This window comes from Rutidosis leptorrhynchoides, chromosome 1 (genome assembly GCF_046630445.1).
Source record: "Rutidosis leptorrhynchoides isolate AG116_Rl617_1_P2 chromosome 1, CSIRO_AGI_Rlap_v1, whole genome shotgun sequence".
In the NCBI taxonomy this organism is placed as follows: domain Eukaryota; kingdom Viridiplantae; phylum Streptophyta; class Magnoliopsida; order Asterales; family Asteraceae; genus Rutidosis; species Rutidosis leptorrhynchoides.
The window spans coordinates 30,617,255-30,636,521 of NC_092333.1; the positions used below are offsets into that span (position 1 = coordinate 30,617,255).

Genomic DNA, 19,267 nt, shown 5'->3' on the forward strand with positions numbered 1-19,267 from the left:
CGTGATGGACGTGTCATACCGATCCCACCTTTCAGATACCGGATTATGACTACCGGCCGCCGAGCGCCGCCACCTCCAGCTGTTTTCGAAGACTCATCATCCGATGACTCATCCTCTGATGACTCCAGTGACGAGGATTCCGACGAGGACCCTGAGGAGGCACCCGTGCAGCCACCCTCCACCCCGCCGAAGAAGCGGTATCATTTCGATGGTACCGTTATTCCAGGGATTAACGGAGGTCGACCATACGTTAGCGCACATGGACTGAGGACTAAGGTCACCGCCCGTAAGCGGGTCGTGCCGTATCCTGCCGATCTATTTGTGCGAAAGGCTTACCATTGCGCACCATCTACTTATGGCGCTGGACCATCTGCACGACCTGCATCACCTGTACCGACTGCACCGCCTGCCCCACCATCTCCCTCCGTCGAGGAACTGACGAGGGAAGTGGAGATCCTCCGTGCTCGGGTAACTGAGCTCGAGGACCAGATGTCCCACGTAATGGACATCCTTTACCCACCGTCACCATAGGGCATTGTAGTAGATTTCATTATGTAATCTCGTTGTAGTTTCATGTTTTACTCATGTACTGTACGAACTTATACGGATGTATGCAATTTATTATTAATGAATGGAACTTAGTGTTGCTTACTTTTTGTACGGTGTTCTAATTACGTTACTGTATGATGTTTCTGTGGTATATGTATCTAGTGCATTGCTTAGTTAACATGTGTTGCGTTGATTCCATGTTGGTTGCTATATACTATATTAATATTTATTAAATGCTGGATTTTGACTTTAGTCAAAATTTCTGTTTAGAAGAGCAATGGCTAACGGACGAGCAGCACCCACAGCAGCCCAAATCGAGGAAATGATTGGTGAAAGAGTAGCCGCAGCTATTGCGGAAATTAACCCCCCAGCTCCACCAGTTAACCAGCCCATTCGTAACGGGTGCACATACAAAGAGTTTCAAAGCAGCAAGCCCCACAACTTTAGCGGTACTGAGGGGCCAGTTGGTTTGACTAGGTGGTTTGAGAAATTAGAAGCTGTGTTCTGTGTAAGCAACTGCTCAGAGGCGAACAAAACCAAGTATGCTTCATGTACGCTGTCAGACGGCGCCCTAACTTGGTGGAACACACTGGCTCAAGCTAAGGGTATTGACGAGGCTTATGCCACTCCGTGGGAAGAATTTAAGGGAGCCATGATCGAAGAGTACTGCCCCAGAGCAGAGATACAGAAAATGGAGGCTGAGTTCTGGGAGTTGAAGGTTGTGGAAAACGATCTTGATGGTTACAACCGTAGGTATCTGTAATTAGCGCTGATGTGTCCCACGATGGTTACCCCGAAATTTAAGAGAATGGAGCGATACTTGTGGGGACTTCCCAAGTCCATTCAAGGAAATGTCACCTCTTCTAATCCACCCAACGTCCCGGCAGCTATGCGCATGGCGCAAACCCTTATGAACCAAATTTTCAGCAAGGAATCAGAAAAGGCAAAATCCGAATCGGGAGCCAGTGGTGAGAAGCGTAAGTGGGACAACAACAAGGGGAGAGTCTATGATCAAACCCCACTAAGAGGCATAATGACGGAAGGAACCCCAACCCGAACACCAGCTCGAACCCCAACTATAAGGGTAGTCTACCGCAGTGCAAGAGGTGCTACAAGCACTATATCGGGTACTGTAATGTGGTCTGTGAAAAGTGCAAAAGGACCGGGCATATTGGCAAGGACTGCAAGATTCCCATCCCGGCTGTGAGGACCAACCCCAATGAACCAAGAAAGTGTTATGAGTGTGGACAACAGGGCCACTTCAGGAATGAGTGTCCCAACAAGCGAAAGGACGGCGGACCCCCGCGTGGAAGAGCTTTCAATGTAAACGCAAGGGATGCCCGTGAGAACCCCGACTTGGTTACAGGTATATTCATTATCAACAATCTATTAGCTTCTGTCCTATTTGATACGGGTGCCGATAGGAGCTATGTTTGTAGACACTTTTGCTCTAAGATAGATTGGTCGTTAGTTCCTTTAAAGGAGAGTATGCTTGTTGAGGTAGCAAATGAAAAACTTGAGAAAGTTGACCAAATTGGTCGAGGAGCTATTATCAACATAGCTGGTGTGGATTTCGCAATTGACTTGATACCCATCAAATTGGGAAGCTTTGATGTGATTGTCGGTATGGACTGGTTGACCAAAGTAAGGGCCGACGTTATCTGTGGAGATAAAGCTCTTCGTATACCCCACTGAGATGGTGAGCCACTGATTATTTATGGAGAGAGATGTAGTTCGAAGCTGAACCTCATCAGTTGTATGAAAGTGCAGAAGATCATGAAGAAAGGACGTCTTGCTGTTTTAGCACATGTGAAAACGTTAGAAGCCGAGGTGAAGAGTGTGAATGATGTACGAATCATGAACGAATTTCCCGATGTCTTTCTGAAAGAACTGCCTAGATTACCGCCACCGAGAGTCGTGGAGTTCCAGATCGATCTAGTGCCTGGAGCTGCACCCGTAGCTCGCGTACCTTATCGACTAGCACCTTCCGAACTGCAAGAGTTGCAGAGTCAACTGCAGGAATTGCTAGACCGTGGATTTATCCAACCGATTTCATCGCCTTGGGGCACACCTGTTTTATTCGTGAAGAAGAAGGATGGATCCTTCTGCATGTGTATCGACTACTGCGAACTCAACAAATTGACGATCAAGAACCGATATCCTGTTCCCCGAATTGACGATCTTTTTGATCAGCTGCAAGGATCAAGCGTTTACTCTAAGATCGATTTGCGATCCAGTTATCACCAATTGAGGGTGAAGGAGAGTGATGTGATGAAGACTGCGTTCAGAACCCGCTATGGTCATTATGAGTTTCTCGTGATGCCGTTCGGTTTAACCAACTCACCCGCTGTATTCATGGACCTCATGAATCGTGTATGCAAGCCATACCTGGATAAGTTCGTTATCGTCTTCATATATGATATCCTCATCTACTCCAAGAGCGAAGAAGAACATGAACAACATCTTCGACTAGTGTGGAAACTCTTGAGACAAGAGCAACTTTATGTCAAATTCTCCAAGTGTGAATTTTGGTTGAAGGAAGTCCAATTTCTGGGTCATATTGTGAGTGATCAAGGTATCAAAGTTGATCCCGCAAGGATTAAGGCTATCAGCAAGTGGGAGACACCCACTACTCCAACTCACATCCGCCAATTTCTAGGCCTTGCCGGTTATTACCGGAGATTTATTGAAGGTTTTTCGTTGATTGTACGGTCAAAGTTGATTGTGCGTCCTTTGACCGCACTGACTCACAAAGGGAAGAAGTTCATCTGGGAGAACGAACAAGAATCAGCAATTCAAACCCTGAAGCAGAAGTTAACCACCGCACCTATCTTGTCACTTCCTGAAGGCAGTGATGACTTCGTTGTGTACTACGATGCTTCGAAAAATGGTTTTGGTTGCGTATTGATGCAAAGAACGAAGGTCATTGCTTATGCTTCTCGTCAACTGAAGATACACGAGAAAAACTACACTACCCTTGATCTCGAACTTGGAGCCATTGTCTTCGCTTTGAAGTTGTGAAGACACTATCTTTATGGGACAAAGAGTACCATATTCACCGATCACAAAAGCCTCCAGCACATCTTTGATCAGAAGAAGCTGAATATGAGACAACGTCGATGGATCGAGATGCTGAACGACTATGATTGTGAACTCCGTTACCATCCTGGCAAAGCCAATGTTGAAATGTCCCGTTCTTATTGATTAAAAACGTTCCATATTAATTGATTTCGTTGCGAGGTTTTGACCTCTATATGAGACGTTTTTCAAAGACTGCATTCATTTTAAAACAAAACATAACCTTTATTTCATAAATAAAGGTTTAAAAAGCTTTACGTAGATTATCAAATAATGATAATCTAAAATATCCTGTTTACACACGACCATTACATAATGGTTTACAATACAAATATGTTACATCGAAATCAGTTTCTTGAATGCAGTTTTTACACAATATCATACAAACATGGACTCCAAATCTTGTCCTTATTTTAGTATGCAACAGCGGAAGCTCTTAGTATTCACCTGAGAATAAACATGCTTTAAACGTCAACAAAAATGTTGGTGAGTTATAGGTTTAACCTATATATATCAAATCGTAACAATAGACCACAAGATTTCATATTTCAATACACATCCCATACATAGAGATAAAAATCATTCATATGGTGAACACCTGGTAACCGACATTAACAAGATGCATATATAAGAATATCCCCAACATTCCGGGACACCCTTCGGATATGATATAAATTTCGAAGTACTAAAGCATCCGCTACTTTGGATGGGGTTTGTTAGGCCCAATAGATCTATCTTTAGGATTCGCGTCAATTAGGGTGTCTGTTCCCTAATTCTTAGATTACCAGACTTAATAAAAAGGGGCATATTCGATTTCGATAATTCAACCATAGAATGTAGTTTCACGTACTTGTGTCTATTTTGTAAATCATTTATAAAACCTGCATGTATTCTCATCCCAAAAATATTAGATTTTAAAAGTGAGACTATAACTCACTTTCACATATTTTTACTTCGTCGGGAAGTAAGACTTGGCCACTGGTTGATTCACGAACCTATAAAAATATATACATATATATCAAAGTATGTTCAAAATATATTTACAACACTTTTAATATATTTTGATGTTTTAAGTTTATTAAGTCAGCTGTCCTCGTTAGTAACCTACAACTAGTTGTCCACAGTTAGATGTACAGAAATAAATCGATAAATATTATCTTGAATCAATCTACGACCCAGTGTATACGTATCTCAGTATTGATCACAACTCAAACTATATATATTTTGGAATCAACCTCAACCCTGTATAGCTAACTCCAACATTTACATATAGAGTGTCTATGGTTGTTCCAAAATATATATAGATGTGTCGACATGATAGGTCGAAACATTGTATACGTGTCTATGGTATCTCAAGATTACATAATATACAATACAAGTTGATTAAGTTATGGTTGGAATAGATTTGTTACCAATTTTCACGTAGCTAAAATGAGAAAAATTATCCAATCTTGTTTTACCCATAACTTCTTCATTTTAAATCCGTTTTGAGTGAATCAAATTGCTATGGTTTCATATTGAACTCTATTTTATGAATCTAAACAGAAAAAGTATAGGTTTATAGTCAGAAAAATAAGTTACAAGTCGTTTTTGTAAAGGTAGTCATTTCAGTCGAAAGAACGACGTCTAGATGACCATTTTAGAAAACATACTTCCACTTTGAGTTTAACCATAATTTTTGGATATAGTTTCATGTTCATAATAAAAATCATTTTCCCAGAATAACAACTTTTAAATAAAAGTTTATCATAGTTTTTAATTAACTAACCCAAAACAGCCCGCGGTGTTACTACGACGGCGTAAATCCGGTTTTACGGTGTTTTTCGTGTTTCCAGGTTTTAAATCATTAAGTTAGCATATCATTTAGATATATAACATGTGTTTAGTTGATTTTAAAAGTCAATTTATAAGGATTAACTTTTATTTGCGAACAAGTTTAGAATTAACTAAACTATGTTCTAGTGATTACAAGTTTAAACCTTCGAATAAGATAGCTTTATATGTATGAATAGAATGATGTTATGAACATCATTACTACCTCAAGTTCCTTGGATAAACCTAATGGAAATGAGAAAAATAGATCTAGCTTCAAAGGATCCTTGGATGGCTTGAAAGTTCTTGAAGTAGAATCATGACACGAAAACAAGTTCAAGTAAGATCATCACTTGAAATAAGATTGTTATAGTTATAGAAATTGAACCAAAGTTTGAATATGATTATTACCTTGTATTAGAATGATAACCTACTGTAAGAAACAAAGATTTCTTAAGGTTAGATGATCACCTTACAAGATTGGAAGTGAGCTAGCAAACTTGAAAGTATTCTTGATTTTATGAAACTAGAACTTTTGGAATTTATGAAGAACACTTAGAACTTGAGTATAGAACTTGAGAGAGATCAATTAGATGAATAAAATTGAAGAATGAAAGTGTTTGTAGGTGTTTTTGGTCGTTGGTGTACGGATTAGATATAAAGGATATGTAATTTTGTTTTCATGTAAATAAGTCATGAATGATTACTCATATTTTTGTAATTTTATGAGATATTTCATGCTAGTTGCCAAATTATGGTTCCCACATGTGTTAGGTGACTCATATGGGCTGCTAAGAGCTGATCATTGGAGTGTATATACCAATAGTACATACATCTAAAAGCTGTGTATTGTACGAGTACGAATACGGGTGCATACGAGTAGAATTGTTGATGAAACTGAACGAGGATGTAATTGTAAGCATTTTTTTTAAGTTGAAGTATTTTGATAAGTGTCTTGAAGTCTTTCAAAAGTATATGAATACATATTAAAACACTACATGTATATACATTTTAACTGAGTCGTTAAGTCATCGTTAGTCGTTACATGTAAATGTTGTTTTGAAACCTTTAGGTTAACGATCTTGTTGAATGTTGTTAACCCATTATTTATTATAACAAATGAGATGTTAAATTGTTATATTATCATGATATTATGATATATAATATATCTTAGTATGATATATATACAGTTAAATGTCGTTACAACGATAATCGTTACATTTATGTCTCGTTTCGAAATCATTAAGTTAGTAGTCTTATTTTTACATATGTATTTCATTGTTAATACACTTAATAATATATTTAATTATCATTTAACATAATTAACCAAGTGTATCAATATCTTAATATGATTCATATGTACCTAGTAAGACGTTGTTATAACGATAATCGTTATATATATCGTTTTCGAGTTTCTTAAATTAATAGTCTCATTTTTATGTATATAACTCATTGTTAAAATACCTAATGAGATACATACTTATAATAAAATCATGTTAACTATATATATAACCATATATATGTCATCGTATAGTTTTTACAAGTTTTAACGTTCGTGAATCACCGGTCAACTTGGGTGGTCAATTGTCTATATGAAACCTATTTCAATTAATCAAGTCTTAACAAGTTTGATTGCTTAACATGTTGAAAACACTTAATCATGTAAATAACAATTTCATTTAATATATATAAACATGGAAAAGTTCGGGTCACTACAGTACCTACCCGTTAAATAAATTTCGTCCCGAAATTTTAAGCAGTTGGAGGTGTTGACGTATCTTCTGGAAATAAGTGCGGGTATTTCTTCTTTATCTGATCTTCTCGTTCCCAGGTGAACTCGGGTCCTCTATGAGCATTCCATCGAACCTTAACAATTGGTATCTTGTTTTGCTTAAGTCTTTTAACCTCACGATCCATTATTTCGACGGGTTCTTCGATAAATTGAAGTTTTTCGTTGATTTGGATTTAATCTAACGGAATAGTGAGATCTTCTTTAGCAAAACATTTCTTCAAATTCGAGACGTAGAAAGTGTTATGTACAACCACGAGTTGTTGAGGTAACTCAAGTCGGTAAGCTACTGGTCCGACACGATCAATAATCTTGAATGGTCCAATATACCTTGGATTTAATTTCCCTCGTTTACCAAATCGAACAACGCCTTTCCAAGGTGAAACTTTAAGCATGACCATCTCTCCAATTTCAAATTCTATATCTTTTCTTTTAATGTCAGCGTAGCTCTTTTGTCGACTTTGGGCGGTGTTCAACCGTTGTTGAATTTGGATGATCTTCTCGGTAGTTTCTTGTATTATCTCCGGACCCGTAATCTGTCTATCCCCCACTTCACTCCAACAAATCGGAGACCTGCACTTTCTACCATAAAGTGCTTCAAACGGCGCCATCTCAATGCTTGAATGGTAGCTGTTGTTGTAGGAAAATTCTGCTAACGGTAGATGTCGGTCCCAACTGTTTCCGAAATCAATAACACATGCTCGTAGCATGTCTTCAAGTGTTTGTATCGTCCTTTCGCTCTGCCCATCAGTTTGTGGATGATAGGCAGTACTCATGTCTAGACGAGTTCCTAATGCTTGCTGTAATGTCTACCAGAATCTTGAAATAAATCTGCCATCCCTATCAGAGATAATAGAGATTGGTATTCCATGTCTGGAGACGACTTCCTTCAAATACAGTCGTGCTAACTTCTCCATCTTGTCATCTTCTCTTATTGGCAGGAAGTATGCTGATTTGGTGAGATGATCAACTATTACCCAAATAGTATCAAAACCACTTGCAGTCCTTGGCAATTTAGTGATAAAATCCATGGTAATGTTTTCCCATTTCCATTCCGGGATTTCGGGTTGTTGAAGTAGACCTGATGGTTTCTGATGCTCAGCTTTGACCTTAGAACACGTCAAACATTCTCCTAGGTATTTAGCAACATCGGCTTTCATACCTGGCCACCAAAAATGTTTCTTGAAATCCTTGTACATCTTCCCCGTTCCAGGATGTATTGAGTATCTGGTTTTATGAGCTTCTCTAAGTACCATTTCTCTCATATCTCCAAATTTTGGTACTGATGTGAAGCGAGGTGTATATAAAATAGTTTATATTTTACTAGGAAAAACTATTAAATACGATACAATTTTACACAAGATATTTATTTATTTATAGAATGGATATACTTAAACCTTGCTACAACACTTATAGGCAGTGTACCTAATCGTACAGTAGTGTAGTTTTTAGTAAGTCCGGTTCGTTCCACAGGGAAATCTTTAAACAAAGCTCAACGCTATATTAGTTTACTTTTATAAAAATACAAATATATATATAAGTAATATTATTATTATAAAGGGGGGTTTTTACCGTTTAATGACCGGTTTGTCGATTTTAAGATTTTAGTCGCAGTTAAAACCTAATGTAAAATATAAAATAAATACAAGACTTAAATTAAAGCGTAAAGTAAATAACGATAATGAAATTGCGAATAATAAAAAATGCGATAAAATAAAATTGCGATAATTAAAGAGTACGATAATTAAAAGTGCGATAAAATAAATTAACAATAAATAAAATGCGATAATTAGAAGTGCAATTAAATATAAAATAAAGGAAATTAAATATGAAATAAAAGAATTATGCTTATTTAAACTTCCGTAATCATGATGTTTGACGTGTTGATTTTAGTTTTATGCCCATGGGTTAATTGTCCTTTGTCCTGGATTATTTAATCTGTCCGTCTGGTTTTTGTCCATAACAGTCCATCAGTCATAAATATAAATTGCAAGTGTCCTTGTCAAATTATTATTATACCCGAAGTTAAATATTCCAACTAATTGGGGATTCGAATTGTAACAAGGTTTTAATACTTTGTTTAATGAATACACCAGGTTATCGACTGCGTGTAAACCAAGGTTTTACTACTTTGTTAACAATTACACCAATTACCCTTGAATGTAATTTCACCCCTGTTTTAATTATTCTAGTGGCTATTAATCCATTCCCGTGTCCGGTTAAATGAACGATTATTCGTACATATAAATACCCCGCCCATCGTGTCCGATCGAGTGTATATGGTAATTTATAGGGACGCCCAATTGTAAATCTTTATATTAACATTAACAAACTTTCATTTAGTTAAACAAATATAAAGCCCATTAATAGCCCATAGTCTAATTTCCACAAGTGTCGTTCTTTTGTCCAAACCCCAATTATGGTACAAAGCCCAATTACCCAATTTTAGTAATTAGCCCAACATCATGATTACTTCGTTTTAAATAAGCATAATAATAACTTAGCTACGAGACATTAATATAAAAAGGTTGAACATAACTTACAATGATTAAAAATAGCGTAGCGTTACACGGACAGAATTTCGACTTACACCCTTACAACATTAGCTAACATACCCTTATTATTAGGATTTAAAATTAAAATTAAAATTAAAATATAAATTATATATATATATATTACGTATATATTGAGAGAGAGATGAAATAAGATATGAAATTTTGATCAGAATTCGGTTTGCTTTATAGCCAGGGTTGAATTTTGGGGCTCCGCGACTCGCGGCAAAATGCTCTTCAAACTCCGCGAGTCGCGGAGATAGTATTTACAGCTCAGTCCTTGGAGTTTTCTCTGCCGACGGTTTTTAATATATATATATATAATATATATATAATTAATATAATTAATTATATATTATATTATATTTATATACATAGTTAACTTGTAATTTTTAGTCCGTTGCGTCGAGCGTTATGAGTTGACTCTGGTCCCGGTTCCGGATTTTCGAACGTCCTCGCGTACAATTTAATATCTTGTACTTTGCGTTTTGAATCTTGTACTCTTGTGATTTCGAGACGTTTCTTATCAATAATTGGAACCTTTTTGATTGTCTTTTGTACTTTTGAGCTTTTTGGTCGTTTGCGTCTTCAATTCGTCGAATCTGTCTTTTGTCTTCACCTTTTATTATTTAAACGAATATCACTTGTAAATAGAACAATTGCAACTAAAAGCTTGTCTTTCTTGAGGAATAATGCTATGAAATATATGTTCGTTTTTAGCATTATCAAATATTCCCACACTTGAGCGTTGCTTGTCCTCAAGCAATATCGTCTTGAAATACAAGAATCACTTCTTTATTCTTCACACTTTGTACATCAGTGATTTCTATACGGCGGTATAAACAATGGTAGTAACGATATGGTTTACAGTCCCACATGACTATAAAAATTTAGATCCATTAAGGAAATTGGATCTTTATGAAAACATTTGATCTTTTGAAAATTAAATCTAGTTTTTACCCTAGATAAGTTTTCCGGAATAACCCTTTACCGGTGTTTGCAAAATATTTTTGTGGGTTTGGTGGGTTTCAGATTTGAAAATTTTAGCTCAAACTTGCGGTTTTGTGTCACCCACTTGCTAACCTTGTATTTGGAAAGCAACACGTCCAGTTTACTTGTCCCGTATATTACCTTTCGGTAAACTACCGTCCGGTTGTAAAGGAAAGCGTTGAACAAGCAACTGTTAAGGCAATGTCCCGTGACATGCTTTTGATTATGGTCTATAACGTGTCGGACGCAATTACTATCCTTGGTAGGAGTAATAGTAAAGCTCACCCTTATAATTTTTCGGTCTGGCACAAGGTCCTGTCTTTGACCATGCTATGCAACCACCGTTCTTACGGTTGACACCCGATTTAGTTCAGGTGACCTAATGAATTCCAGGTGAATTCCTAGGATTTTACGTTCAATGGTAATGAACGCATTGAAAATAGGGTTTTCAGAAAACAAATCGGTTTGTAATTTTGATCAAAATATTTTCTCGTTCAAGCTCGAGTTTAGATATCATCGAATTCCATGAGTTTGTAATTCTCAATCTTTAAGGTCAATCTCTAGGATTGAGTAATATCAGTCTTAAAAGCTGATTTTTAATCTTTAAGGAGATTATCCTTTCTGGGGATCTGATTCATTAGTCTTATCCAGCTAATTTGCATGGTGCCCCCCCATTGTACGAGATAAATCCTTCTCATGGTTAGGATAAATCTGACCACTTGGGGACCCTGTTTAATGCTGAGGTCCGTGGATTTCCTGCTGATTTTAGTGATGACTTTTCTAGATTTTTCGTCAACCTACAGCTGGTCTGAACGACAACTTCTTGACCTAAATCAAGAAGCGCGTGTCTTTTTCGGAAGACTTTACTTCCTTTTAATGATGGAATTGATTCATCGTGTAGATCCATCTCTTCTTTTCTTTCATCGGGTAAAACAGTTTAGTTTAGTCCAAAGCAAAAGTATTTTCAGTTATTTGTTACAGATATATGTGACATATGTTTAAAATAACTTGGTAAATTTTCCCACACTTGGCTTTTATTTTCCTTTTTATCGTCCTCTATTCCATTTTAAATGAATTTTAACATTTTAGTTTGTTTCTCAATTTATGTCGTTTCCGAGGTAACAATAATTTCGGTGTTAAAATCTAGTTTTATCGTTCATAAATATGTATAAACATGATTTGAATTCATTTAATTGAAAATTTTTACTAGAATTGGGTAGTCAGTATATAAGACTAGGGCTGTTCTTTTTTATCAGAGAGCACTAGATTCTAATACAACTACTGCTTTACTAGTATTTTTAATGGTAACCAAGTGTATAAAGTAAAAATTTTTAAAATCCGAAAGAATTTAACCCCTTCCCACACTTAAGATCTTGCAATGCCCTCATTTGCAAGAAATCAGTAACAATTTAAATTATTGAGGGTGATTTGTGTGAAAATGATTAAATTTTTACCAAAGTTTCCAAATATATTGGCGTTTGTTTGCTGAATGATAAATGGTGCACATCATTTGTTCATTCCGTCTTGTTGTTATTTCACATATATTTTGCATCTTGTCGTCAAAATTAGTTGCTTTTGCTGAACTTAATGCCAGTCTTTGAAAATGCGTTGTTTTACCCTGTTGTGTACATAAGATAAACTGCAAACATATATACATATTTTTGAAGTTTGGTATATTACCCCACATTCAAAAATTATTAAAATCTAAGAATAAAAGTTAGACAATTATAAAAATGATTACAATATTAACAAAAATATTAAATGTATCAATAATTACAAATTACAAAATAAAAAAAAATAATAAGTAAACTAAGGATGATATTGGTACCAATAGGGGTTCCAGGCATAACCATAAGTGCTATAGAATGCTTCGGCAGGGTCATACGTAGGATATGGTGGCTGCATCTCTATAGACCAAGGAGGGAAGACGGGTTTCGGTGTAGGAATATAGTTTCTACCTATGTGTTGGCAATGAGCTATGATCTGGTTCTGATGAACTTGCCAATCTTCAAATGCTCTCTGTCTAGCATTTTCGTATTCCTGAGAAGCTATAAACCTATGCATTTCTTGCATCTCATTCCCCCCTCCTACATTACCTTCCTGCTGGTTTCTCTCCACCTGTGGATGTCTACCATGGTATCGTACTGCGGCGTTATTCCGCCTCTTCAAAACTTTCGCACCATGGTATACATTTAAACCTATAGTATCGCGGGGTTCCGGCTCTTCTAGTAATAATCCCCCCGACTTATATCCACACCGAGATATTCACCAATCAAAGTAATAAAAATACCACCTCCTATTATGCTATGTGGACGCATCCCCCGAACCATAGCTGATAAATAATAACCCACACAATATGGTATACTTACAGCGCTCTGTGGGTCTCGAATACACATATGGTAAAACAAATCTTGTTCATTTACCTTTTCTTTGTTTTTACCCCTTTGTGTAATCGAATTAGCTAAAAACCTATGTATTACTCTTAATTCGGCTCTACCTATATCCAAATAAGAGTAGTTTCCCCCTTTGAAACGGTGATGGCTTGTCATTTGACTCCACACACCGTGTGTATCAAAATTTTCATCTATCTTTCTACCGTTTAGTATCAATCCTCTACAATCGGCAGACGCTAACTCCTCAGGCGTATATATACGTAAAGCCTGAGCCATGTCCAGTAAAGACATGTGGCGCATCGAACCGCCTAACAAAAATCTAATAAAAGAACGATCGGTTAAACTAGCTACCCGATCATTCAACTCTATACTACATAACAACTCTTCACACCATACTTTATATACAGGTCTGCGTATGGTGAATAAACATATCCAGTCATTAAAAGAAGAATTACCATACCTCTGTACAAGTAATTCCCTAATTGGCCCGACCAATTCTACAGCTTCTAAGGGTCCCCATTCTATGACCCTCGGTACCTCAACAACCTTGGAATGAAGAGTATGCAAACTCCGTTGATATTTTGGATAATCTATCCAAAGTCTGTCAAATCTCAGGTTCGGGTGCAACTCTTCCAAATGCATATCGGAAAAGGTCATGACTGGATGAGGTACATCCTGCTTGTAGTAGTTATCTACCTCCTGTTGTTCCAAATTCTCAGCAGGAGCATTGCGGGCTTGGGATGAAGATTCACCCCTTTCATTCTGCAAAACACATCAAACACAAATTTTGTGCATCCAAATATGCATTAGTGTCAGCAAAATCATCAATAAAAATAATTACAATGACATTATCAATTTATATCAAACTTAAGCTCATTTTCACATTTTTATCAAATCTACACTTTTTCAAATAAGCATATACGAAAATTTTTGCCAAGTTCATAAGCATTCAACTCAAATAACATGTCAAAATAATCATTACTAGCAATCAAACAAGTCTCAAATGGCATTATCTTTCAAAAATCAAGTTCATGAATTTTAGACTTGAAAAAGTCCACTTTAATTCTCAAAATCATGTTTAGGCTCAAAGTTTGGATCATTTAACTACCTAGACATGTTACACTACTCATTTTAGCAACAATTCATGACAAAAATCGGCCATAACCTGTTTATATCAAAAAGCCCCAAATTGCTCAAGAACACAAACCCTAGATTATTCAAAATTTGAAGTTTAAGGCTTCTAATCATGTTAAACAGCATCAATCTAGGTTATACAAGCATAATACATAAACAATTTAAGTCTAATTACACTAAAAAACATCAAAATCAAATTGGGGAAAAAATAGCTCAAGAACACCAAATTTCGGATTAAATGGTGTTTAGGTGTAGAAATTTACCGTTTTTCTTGAGTAATTCTTAGATAGCATCCTTCTCAACATGATTTTAGCAAAAAATTTGGTGATTAACGGTTAAAAATTGGGATTTTTGGGGTGTTTTTGGGTGTATTTTCGGGTGCAGTTTTCGCAGCTATTTTTGGGTTGAGGAGTATGAAACTGATCAGTTTGCAGCTCTTATTTTTTTTTTTCTGTAATTCGGTCTCTCCGCGACTCGCGGAGATTTACCCTCCAAACTCCGCGAGTCGCGGAGTTTGGTATATTTTTTTTTATTTTTTATTTTTTTTTTATAATCATTAACTTATTAAAACAATTAAGTATTTAATTTTAAAATTTTGTTTCCCTTGTTATTTAGGACGAGGTCGTTTCGGATCGATGTCCTAGTCCGTCTCTCGACAAAATTTTAAAATTTGTCTTTTAGTAGCGATTGTTTTAAAAGCTGATTTTTGGGTTTTTTAATGTTTTTGGCATACTTTAAATTAATAAGATTAAAAATAATGATAATAAAAGTTCTCGTCCCTCCCTCGGGTAAAGCAATTTCGGTTCAAAGACCTAGTCTTCAACTTACGACGAATTTTAAAAATCATATTCTTAACTTAATGAGATAAAGTAAATTTTTGTTTTTAAATTCACACAACTTAAATATAAAATTCAAAATTAAAAATTAAAAATTAAAAATTCACACCAAACTTAAAATTTGAAATGCATAAAATTAAAATTTCATATTTTAAAAATTAAAAATTCACACCAAACTTAATTTAAAAATTCATATTATAAATTCATACCAAACTTATATTAATTTTTCAAATATTTACAATTTTAAATATATTGTTTTTACAAATTTTACAATATTAATTTAAGATTTAAATATTAATTTTAAAAATATGGTAAAAATAAAATTAAAAATCTTTTTGTCTTTTTATCCCACTTTAATCAATCAAATATTATCAAAAATATGCGCCCCTCTTTTCGGTAAAGTAATTTCGGTTCCAAGACCTAATTTAACTCATGACGAATTTTTGAAATATTTTGGGTTGATTGATTAAAGATATTTATACCTTAAGAATAAACGTTAAATTTCGCAGTGATGTAATAAATTTTTGAATGATATCAATAATTTCGGTCGCCAAACCTAATTTTATTCAATACCAATTTAATACTTTTTAGCGAACAAATTAGCGTTTATTATCAAAAGGTTAAAAATAAAAATAAAAATAAAAACTGTACAGACATACCTGTGGAATAGATTTCTTAGTTATATGATCTATTCCATTCATAAGATAGTCGGTTTAATTGATTTTCCATGGCTGCATAGGCGTAACCTCGAGCATTCAGTGTCTTTTCTTCTAAACATATGAACGGTCCGTCTCTGCATAAAGTAACAAATTTGGTATTTGAATAGGTTTGATTATTTGAACATTTACCTCCATGTGACCATTTTCCGCATTTGTGACATCGTTCTAGGTGTCGTGCTCTTCTTTTCGCTGCGGATTTTGATTTTCCTTTACCAAATTGTAACTTATTATCTTCGCATCTGGATTCTTTTCTAACTCCGTCCATTCTTTCTCTGATTACTGATACTAATTCGCTCGGTAGTATGTCATTATTTCTTTTAGTGATCAAAGCGTGTAGCATTAGACCATGGTTTAGTTCACAGGCAGTCTTCATTTCGTAAAAACCTAAAAAAATAAAAATTCAGAATGGGGGGAGAAGACTAGTTCTTTAGGGTCTGCTAGGGAAAGACCATTCGGGTTCCATTTTCGAGAACTACACGAAAACAGACAATCTAACTCTAACAGAAATACATATTATCCTTTAAAGACTTGATTCTCCCCACACTTAGTTAGCTGTGGTGTCAAAATTGTGATTAACTTCGTTGTCGACTTCCATCGGACTATGTATGTAATGTTTAACTCTATGACCATTAACTTTAAATTCAATCCCATTTGAATTTATTAATTCTATCGTTCCGTATGGGAAAACTCTTTTGACTATGAATGGTCCAGACCATCTTGATTTCAATTTTCCAGGAAATAGCTTGAATCGTGAATTAAAAAGAAGAACTCTGTCTCCTTCTTTAAATTCTTTTGAACTTCTGATTCTTTTATCATGCCATTTCTTCGTTCTTTCTTTATAGATTAACGAATTTTCGTATGCTTCATGTCTTAATTCTTCTAATTCGTTTAGTTGACTTAATCGTAGACGTCCGGCTTCATGTAAATCAAGATTACATGTCTTCAAAGCCCAAAATGCTTTGTGTTCAATTTCTACTGGAAGATGACATGCTTTTCCATAAACAAGTCTAAAAGGTGTGGTTCCAATTGGAGTTTTGTAGGCTGTTCTAAAAGCCCAGAGTGCATCCTCCAATTTAATGGACCATTCCTTCGAATTTGATCCTACGGTTTTCTCTAGAATACGTTTTAAAGCTCGGTTGGTATTTTCAACTTGTCCACTTGTTTGTGGATGATATGCAGTGGAGATTTTATGAGTTACTCCATATCTTTTAAGAACTTTCTCAAGTTGATTATTACAGAAATGAGTACCCCGATCACTTATTAAAGCTTTCGGTGTTCCAAACCTTGCAAAAAGACGTTTTAAAAAGTTGACTACAACTCGTGCATCATTAGTTGGGAGAGCTTGTGCTTCCGCCCATTTAGATACATAATCAATGGCGACGAGTATATATAAATTATTATGAGATTTTGGAAATGGACCCATAAAGTCAATACCCCAAATGTCAAATACTTCACATACTTGGATGACATTTTGTGGCATTTCATCACGTTGACTTATTTTTCCGGCCCTTTGACAAGCATCACAGGATTTGCAAAGAAGGTGTGCGTCTTTGTAAATTGTAGGCCAATAGAATCCAGCTTCATAAACTTTTCTTGCTGTTAGTTGAGGCCCATAATGCCCTCCTGTTGGTCCTGTGTGACAATGGTTTAATATTTTACTAGCTTCATCTCCAAATACACATCGGCGTATTATTCCATCGGGACAACTTTTAAACAGATGTGGATCTTCCCAGAAATAGTGTTTTATATCACTGAAGAATTTCTTTCGTCTTTGGTACGATAATCCTTTTTCAAGGAATCCACAAACTAAGTAGTTTGCATAGTCTGCAAACCATGGGATTTCTTTATAATCTATCTTCAATAGATATTCATCAGGAAAGTTGTCTTGTATGGCTGATTCATTCAGAACTTCTAATTCGGGATTTTCAAGACGAGAAAGATGATCAGCGGCGAGATTTTCTGCTCCTCTTTTATCTCGGATTTCAATATCAAACTCTTGTAAGAGTAAGATCCAACGGATTAATCTTGGTTTAGCATCTTGTTTTGAAAATAGGTATCTAAGAGCAGAATGGTCGGTATAGACCACCGTTTTTGCTAGAACGAGATATGATCGAAATTTGTCAAAAGCAAAGACAATAGCAAGGAGTTCTTTTTCAGTAGTTGTATAGTTTGTTTGTGCTCCTTGTAATGTCTTACTAGCATAATATATAGGTTGAAATCGTTTTTCAATCCTTTGTCCTAAAACGGCTCCCATTGCAAAATCACTTGCATCGCACATTAGTTCAAATGGTAGATTCCAATTTGGTGTTATCATGATCGGTGCATTAGTGAGTTTTTCTTTAAGAATATTAAAAGATTTGATACACTCATCTGAAAAGATGAATGGTGCATCCTTTTCTAGGAGTTTATTCATAGGAGTGGCAATTTTAGAAAAATCTTTTATGAAACGTCGGTAAAAACCGGCATGCCCTAGAAAACTCCTAACTCCTCTAACATTGGTGGGATGTGGAAGTTTAGCAATTACATCTACTTTAGCACTATCCACTTCAATTCCTTCTTTTGAAATTTTATGTCCAAGAACGATGCCTTCTTTAACCATGAAATGGCATTTCTCCCAATTAAGTACTAGATTTGATTTTTCGCATCTAATTAGCATTCGTTCTAGATTAACTAGACATGATTTAAATGTATCACCGAAGACTGAAAAGTCATCCATGAATACTTCCATGCATTCTTCTATCATGTCGTGAAAAATCGCCATCATACACCTTTGAAAGGTTGCAGGGGCGTTACAAAGTCCAAATGGCATGCGTTTGTAAGCAAAAGTACCATAAGGGCACGTGAATGTGGTTTTCTCTTGGTCCTCGGGTGCTATTGGAATTTGAAAATATCCGGAAAATCCATCTAGAAAACAATAGTAACTATTTCCGGCTAATCTTTCCAACATTTGATCTATGAAAGGTAAGGGAAAGTGATCTTTTCTGGTGGCGTCATTTAATTTTCTATAATCAATACATACACACCATCCTGTTACAGTCCTAGTAGGAATAAGCTCATTTTTCTCATTTGTAATGACAGTCATGCCACCCTTCTTAGGTACGCATTGAACTGGGCTTACCCATGGACTATCAGAGATTGGATATATCAAACCTGCATCTAGCAGTTTAATAATCTCTTTCTTAACTACATCTTGCATATTAGGATTTAGTCTTCGTTGGCGTTGCACATACGTTTTATGACCCTCTTCCATAAGGATTTTATGTGTGCAATACGAAGGACTTATTCCTTTAATATCATGAATCTTCCATGCAATGGCTGGTTTATGAGCTTTCAACATAGAAATGAGTTGTGATTTCTCATTTTCAGTAAGAGAAGACGATATTATTACAGGTAATTCAGATTCACCATGTAAATA

General features: G+C 35.7%; 1 protein-coding gene across 1 annotated transcript in view; it reads right to left on the bottom strand.

The window, feature by feature from the left end:
* Positions 1–19,267, bottom strand: part of LOC139854631 (uncharacterized) — a 221,381-nt gene that overhangs the window by 16,296 nt on the left and 185,818 nt on the right. The window contains exons 3-4 of the mRNA XM_071843940.1: positions 17,524–19,071; positions 16,480–17,022 (exon numbers count right to left, since the gene is read on the bottom strand). Coding sequence (XP_071700041.1) covers positions 16,480–17,022; positions 17,524–19,071 — 2,091 coding nt within the window. The remainder of the gene's footprint in view (positions 1–16,479; positions 17,023–17,523; positions 19,072–19,267) is intronic.